Here is an 8056-nt window from a genome sequence, read left to right on the forward strand (position 1 = left end):
ATATATAGTATACCGACTATTAGCCTCTCGGTTATAGACAACCGTATAGAGGAGGGGATAATTGTTACTAGAAAGGCTAGGGTAGCCTCTACGACGAAGCCTAAGCCTCTAAGCGAGGCTTAGCATATATAAGTATATCTTTACTTTCGAAGACACTAATACTTAGGGCATCGATTAGTCTTTACTATTAGTAACTATATTACTAGTAGGACTTTATACGTTACTATATACCTTTATACTCTTATAAAAGGAGACCTTATAGTTATAGTATAGTCCTCCCTAGGAGTTATTTTCTACTTACGGATCGCGCGCGAACGCGTTATTTCGTCGCGCCTATATATACGATAGGCTATACTTAGACGCGTAGACTTTTATTTAAGATAATACGACCTACCCTACTCTAGAGTTAACCTCTCCGCTATCGTAAGACCTTTATATATATATAAACGCCTATAACTACTAATATATATCTATTATAGTATAGTCTATAATTCTAGAGTTAGCGTAGGTGTAGCTCGACGCTTATAATCTCCTCTCTTTATATCTAATACGCTATAGCTACTATTATTATAGCTACTACCTAGTAGGTAAGTCGTGCTATATAGCGATAAGGGACCTAATATAAGCCTACTACTAGAGTCGAGTAGAATCGTTAGCATAGATAAAGTTAAGGCGTAACTTAGACATATTTGCTAACCTAGAATGAACATATTGCTACTTAGCTACCTAATAGAGTAAGGAAAGATAGTTAGTACTACCTAGACGACGACTAATATCCTAAATGAACTAGCGAGCAAAGTATAAGATATCTTAGCCGCGATAACGAGTATATAGAGATAGGTAGAGTACTACTAGGTATAGAAGACATACCTAAACCGTAGTCTACGTAGCTAGGAGGCGTTTATCGCCGGCCTAGACGAGTACGTTACTATTAGGATTATACTTATTATTAGTAGCTCTACCGATCGGTAACGCTAGCGCTTCCTAGATAGACTAAGCTCGACTTAGGGAGAGGGGTAGTCCGACGAGATCCTAGACTCGTTCTATAGGGAGCATATAGATCTAGAAGTAATGTCTCTATAATAGCTCTCTAAATAAACGCTAATGTATATAGTAGCTGTTTATAAAATTAGAGTTACGCTGCTCGATGCCGTTAGTAGGTAGTAGAGCGCTATTACGCGTCGTAAGGTAAACGCTAGACGTACTAAATAGCTAGACTTATCGAGACTACTACTAATTAATATCGTAGTAGTAGGCCCTCCCTAACCTATTAAAGACTAAGGCTAGACGACACTTAAGGCGTTCTTCCTAGAGGAACGTAAAGACTAGTATTAGATCGTCGAGCTCTCTAACGAGGAGGGTAAATAGACGATAGAACTAACGATAAAAGCGCTAAAACTAGGACTATAATCTTCGAGTAGAGGTATAAGGAAGAGAGGTAAGGGCGAGGAAATGTTAGAGAGTACTAAATAAGGCGGGCGTAAACGCGTAAGGCGTACTAAGAAGGAGACCGAATAGATAAGTAAGATAATAGATATAGTAGCTAATAGTAAAGCGCGTAAGCCGATAAACGATATTACTAAGTAAGGTATAGATCCTAAGCTAGGGATAGCCTACTACGGGCTAGACTTTAGGTAAACGATTAACGACGTAGTTAAGGTAATCTATAGCGAGTTAACTAGACGACACGACGATAGGAAGTACTACTAGGAATACTTAATCTAAATATAGTAGACGGTAAGACTACTAGCTACTCTTAGTCGTTCCCTAGCCGTATAAGAAGCGTACATAGTCGAGGGGGTAGGGCGTAGTAGCCGTAAGATAAAACGAAAAGTAAATACTAAAGGTAGGGTAAGTAGAGAGAAAGACGTTAAAGGGGTTAGTTATATAACTAATAAAAGCGAGGTATCCGACGACGATAATAACGACGACAGACATAGTAATAGCGAAGATAATAATAATAATAATAGAGACGAGGATAGTAGTAGTAACGATAGATAGCGTATATCATTCTATATATCTAGATAGATAGACCTATAGGGATGTTTATAGCTTTAGGGTAGTATAGCACTACCTATCTAGAAGGCGGCTTTTTACTAGCGTCGCGTAGGGGTGCTTAGAAAGTCTAGGGATAGATGTAAATAGCTTAGGGTAGTACGGCACTACCTATCTAAGAAGGCTTAGCTAGCGTCGNAGGGGGGGGGGGGGATAGTACTTAGAAAATGCGCTCTAAATCTAATAGGGGGTAGGAAGGGCGAATCCGACAGGGAAAACGACTACGTACGGGCCCCGTAGCTTTGTACGCTATAGTAAAATAGGCGAATCCCTACAGGATTCGGCGCCGAATAACGTTAGATACGATAAACCTACCTTTTACCTTCTACTACTCTAGCGTTTCCTTGCTATCGACGTATCTAGCGTAGAAGAGTCTATAACCTAATCTCTCTACTATCTCCTCGTAATCTTTCTTACTTTAGTAGTAGATAACTACCTTCTCCTTTCTAGCTCTATATAATTTATCTTCGACTTCCTCGTAAACTCGAGCTATCTCTTCGACTAGCTTCCCTTTACTAATGTCTTACCTAATAGTATAAGTAATGTTCTCTTATGCTATATACGCTTAGATAAGCGACATTATCCTAATACCGACTCCTAGACTACGTTAAAGCTCGACCTCTATATATCGTAGTAGTATAGTAGTAAGCATTACTATCGGCACGCTAAGTAACTTAAGCTTCTCTAGCTCGACGAGATGTAGTCTCTAGCTATAGGAAGTTACTAGTAAGTAGCATTTATCTACTACTACTCGTCTTAATCGGCCTTACTCTACTATCTATCGGGCGTATAACTAGAAGTAGTCGTACATCTTATCTACGCTAACGATTATAAGAGCTACTAGATTGATAGTACTATAACTCTATTCCTTGTAGTCACCTACTATCTTCTAGGTATCTCTTACTATCTTGTCGATAAGCTTTTAGAATAGTACTACTACGATCGTTACCCTAACGTCTTCTTCTAGATAAGCTAGTATAGTAAAGAGTAGAGTCTTACCTCTAGCGGTTAGTAGAACGATAGTAAGAATACTAAAGTCGCTATATATAATTCTTTATAGTGCTTCTCCTTACGCTTTTAATCGGTATCTAATCTTTATCGTTATATTATCGTCGTCTATAGGAAGCTTAAGTACCTTACGTATCGCTCTTTCTTATTCTCGTAGCGTCGCTCTTTTAAATCGTTATTACTACTTAAGCCTTCTCTAGCCTTATTTGACAATTAGACTATTATCTAAGCAGTACTACTAATGCTATTATCGTAACTACTACGGGTAGCGTTAATAATAGCCTCTATATTGTAGATCCTCGTTTTCCTAGCTATCGTCCTTAACATAGATTAGGTTATTATTATTATTATTATAACTTCTAGTATTAGTGTTCCTATACGTAGTATTCTTATTACTACTCTCCTTAGTAACTAGTGTTAGTAGACCGTAATTTATATTATAGATTCCTAAGCTAATGTTTAGAGTCTTAGGCGAGTGCTATTCTTACTAGAACCTTAGTTTAAGCTCTTACGTCTTTATCTTTATCTATAACTCTTTAATCTCTCTTTACTATCTCTTAGATTGTTATAGAAATGGCGTTAGATTAATAGCTATAGCGGCGGCGGCGGCGGCGGCTACTCCTCTCCTTAATGCTAGTAGTCTCTTAAGTAATCTTTCCTTTCTTAAACCCCTAAAATTAACGTTCTACATCCTGTCGTTATTGTCGTCGTTACTACCCTTATCGTACTTAGGTTCTACTCTTCGTTTTCTCTTTAGATCTCTATAGTTAAGCTCTAGAAACTCGTGCTAGACCTCGCTAAGATCGCCGAAGATATCGATTAACTCCTAGTTAAGATACTTTAAGATGTCGGCTCTAACTATATATCTGCTAGCTCTAGTACTAAAACCGCTAGCTTTCTAGAGCTCGATAGCATTACCCTCTTCCTTAATATCGTCGTCGCCTACTTAGGCTTCTTTAGGATCCTTAGCCTCTTCTCTATAGCCTTTAGTAAACCTTAGACTAACAAATCTTCTGCCGAGAAAGACGGCGGCATATCTATAGTTCTAAGTGTATAGCTTTACCTTTAGTCGTTTAGCCGTCTCTTATTTTATCGTGTTAGTAAGCTTCTACGTCTCCTATAGACCGTTAGAATCCGCCTAGATGTAGTCGCTCTATCCTTAACTGTACTAGACCTATATAGATAGCAACTTAGCAAATACTCGTACGTAGGTAAGATAAATAAATGTAATCTAGCCTAATCTCTATAGCAAGAAGCGTAGCACTATCTTCGGCATATTAAGCATTGCCTATAACTTATAGTAGCTCGTTACTATTATTACTCTACCGTCTAAGATGAAGACATTATAGTAGTTAGCTACCCCGTTATAGAACCGGAGACTAGTAATCTCGGTACCTCTTATAGGTTGTCTACTTAAGATATGTACGTAGAATAAGAAGAGCTCTCTAAACTTATCTACTCTTTAGAGATAGTCGGCTACTAGTCTCGACTACTACTAGCTATCTCTACTACTACGCATCTTCTTGCTATACTTCGAGTCTAGTATCCTCTTTAGTATCTAGTCTAGACCTCGGGCTTTAAGATCCTAGTTCGGGTCTATACTAAAGTACTAGCCTCTCTTCTTTACTATTATATTATTAATAATGCTATTAAGATCTAATACGAAGCAGTCTTCCTTCTAGCCGGCCTATATAAGATCCTGCTATATATAGTCCTTATAGTCATCTAGAGCTAAGCGTGCTATAGACTTAAAGTTATACACTATAAATTTAATGCTACTAAGAGTAACGCCTACTCCGTCGTAGGTCTAGTATAGTTTTCCTTAGGCGTAGAAGTTTTTAGTAATCTTCTTTCTATACGCTAGTAAGCTTAACATCTCTTCTATTACGCTTATCCCTCTCCTTAGTTCTTACGCTCGAGCGATAGGAGTAAAGCCTCGGCGGCTACGAGCCTAGATACGTATACGAGTCTAGCTATTATATAAGAGTAGTCGTTACTATCGCGTAACTATACGTTTGTCTCGTCGATGCCTATAACGGCTATAAAGTAGATTATAGCGCTATCGAAGCGGTCGTTCTAGACTTTTCTAAATAATAACACCTTATAGAGTTCTACTATCGCTAGGATTTAATCGTCTTCTACTAATAATGTGTCTCCCTTATAGATAACTAATGTCTAGACTTTTTGTATCGCGCTTTCTAGTTAGTCGTTCTATAGGAAGAGTCTATAGGCATCGTATATCTAATCTTATACTTACCGTCGTTATTATAAGCGTTCGCCGTATTATAGTTCTACGTAGGGATCGTCTTTGTCGTTAGTCTCGTCGCTATCGCTTTCTATATCATAGTAATTATTATTATCGCTATCTACTTTACTATCTATAGCTTCGTTATTATTATCGCGAGTGCTCTAGACTCGTAGACAATAATAGATTATCCGTATCTAGTATCTAGTATACCGTTCTTAACTCTTAGAGTTCTATAATTAGGCGAGTAGTCTTACATCTAGTTTATATATCTCTACACTTCGTAGCTAACGTTGTAGACCTTCTAGTATCGAGTTTAGTCCTAAGATACCCTTCTCGACTATCTTCTTAATGATAGCTACTACCTTAAGTAAGCCTTCTTTATCCTTTTCAAGTAACCTACTAGCGTACAAAAGATAGATAAGATTATAATTCTTAAGATGCTCTCTCTATCTCGTCTTATTCTACTATCTAGTGTTTTCGCATTTCTTAACCTTATCTAAGAGCATTTTCTACTCTTTCTACTATTACTCTATTAATCTCTAGAAGTTGCCTTTAATGCTATCGAATTACATCTACTTCGCTTAGGGAAGAGTTTCTCTAATGTTTACTCCTTCTCTAGCTACCTTATTAGGTGTCTTAACAATAAACTACTTTTGCTTACCTAAGCTATTATAGAATGTCTAGACGTAGACATCTTTCTAGCACTAGCGATCTATTCCGGCCGACTTCTAGCTATAAGCATTACGATAGTGTTTACTAATGTTAGTACGGTCGCTAATTATATACCTATAGTAACTAGGGGGGTCTATCGCTACTAGCGGCGCATCTTCTTACGCGTCTTCTACGCTAGTAGTATACTCGTAGCTATAAATATAGTAATAGCCTAGTATTAGGTCGCTTAAGTACTTGATCGCCAGCTATCCTAGCTTAGGTAGATAGATAGTAGATAGATCTAGTATGTTGCGTCCGCTATAATGCTATCTTATCGTAGCTCTTACCTTCTTTAATAATGAAGTATAAGACTTATATACTAAGCAAAGATGACTATCTAAGCCTCGCACTACGTACCTGTATTCCTTATAGATAAGTACTTTGTGTTCTACTAGATAGACGTAGTTTAATATAGCGTCTATAATGGCTCGCTATTCTACATCTTTAATGCTATCGTCTTAACGTATTATTGCTCGAACTATGTCGCTTATTACGGTAGACTCTAGAGTATGTTCGGTTAATCGAAATGCTAGCTCTATTTCTTTTATACTAGAATGTATAGACGGAAGATGTGCTTCTTACTAGCTAGACTATAGGAAGAATTTGACCGTCCGTTTAATTAGAAGTAAGTAAAGATAAAGTAAGTAGTAGGGGGAAAGAAAAAGTAGAAGATAATTACTTGCTTTACTAATAGTATGTCTTACGCTTCTTATAGCATCTCTCGATAACCTATAATGCGAGACCTACATACGTAACCCCTCTCTCTACTACATGCATTTAGTAAGTTAACTGCCTAATAAGTATATATAGAGTCGTAGTGCTCGTTAGAACTAGTTTAGCGGAATACGTACTCGTCTAATAAGACGCGTAGGGCTAAGCCTAGATTATCCCTACCCTTATTAAATTTAATATATATATGCTTTCCGATTCCCTACTATCCTCTACATTCTTTTGCAATTTAGTTTAGCGCACGATTTTCTTCTTACTCTTTCTACTTTCTACTCCTTATCTTATTACCTTACTTTTTTCTCTTTTGCGCGATTTTTCTCTTACTTATAGGTAGGGAACTTATCTATAGCTATAGATAAGCTCGGCAAAGAACCGAACTATAGTCGTCACTCTAAGTTTAATAATGGTAGGCGTAAAGAGTGTCCATATACGTGTTGTCTATCGACTTAGACTAAAGTCTACTACTACTATAGCGACTATAGATAGCTTAAGCGATGTCGCTTCCCTATAGCGCTACTATGTTGTCCGTAATAATGTAGATATGTCCTCGGCAATGTCTCTCGTACTACGGTCCTCTATATCTACTAGTACTAAAGTAGTAGCTAGGCCGGTCGCTCTGACACCGTCTTAAGTTTAGCGCTAAAATTAATCCCTTTAGGCTAGAGCAGATGCTAGGGAAATCGAAGCCTAGCTCTAGATAATGTCGCCTATCGACGTTAAGAGCGAACTCCGTTATTAGAAACTTCTAGATAATCTAAACGTCTCGTTATAGGATCATCTAAATAACCCTAGACCTAATCTCTCTCCTATCTAAGCGGCGAGTAACCTACTTGCTGCTATAGCTAACTATATAGAGAGTGCTAGTATATAAGCTACATATATCTAGCGATAGGTAAAAATTAACAACCTATAGGATACTTATCCTAATCCTAACCTCTAGAACGAACAAGCTTTTATTAAGAGTGTTCCTAATTATAAAGTAGTTAAAGTTATAGTCGTTATTAGCACCTCTACTTAGTAGTCTAAAGACACCTACTAGTAGTCTATTACTAAGAAGTAGGGCGACGACTAGTTTAATAACATTCCCTCCTCTATAAGACCTACTAAGTCTATTAAAGACCTATCTAAAAGAATGCTTAGCGAAGTAGCTATTACATATATAAACATTATAGAGTAGTAATAAGCTATAATCGGTTAGCGTAGTGCTATTAAAAGACGTCTCGACCCTATAAACCGTCCTCCTCGAACCTAGATCTTAAAGACCTATAAGCTTATTCTAGAAGACGTCAAATTCTTTAACAGCAC

The 8056-nt window shown here is 37.5% G+C and overlaps 1 protein-coding gene across 1 annotated transcript; it reads right to left on the reverse strand.

Annotated features, from left to right (window-relative positions):
* Positions 1–4351: 4351 nt before the first annotated feature.
* Positions 4352–4525, reverse strand: M438DRAFT_285614 (uncharacterized protein; the record flags this gene model as incomplete). Its single annotated transcript, XM_029901544.1, has 1 exon — positions 4352–4525. A coding segment is annotated over one exon (174 nt), but the record flags the coding sequence as incomplete, so codon positions are not given.
* Positions 4526–8056: the final 3531 nt, after the last annotated feature.

This window comes from Aureobasidium pullulans (assembly GCF_000721785.1).
Source record: "Aureobasidium pullulans EXF-150 unplaced genomic scaffold scaffold_49, whole genome shotgun sequence".
Lineage (NCBI taxonomy): Eukaryota > Fungi > Ascomycota > Dothideomycetes > Dothideales > Saccotheciaceae > Aureobasidium > Aureobasidium pullulans.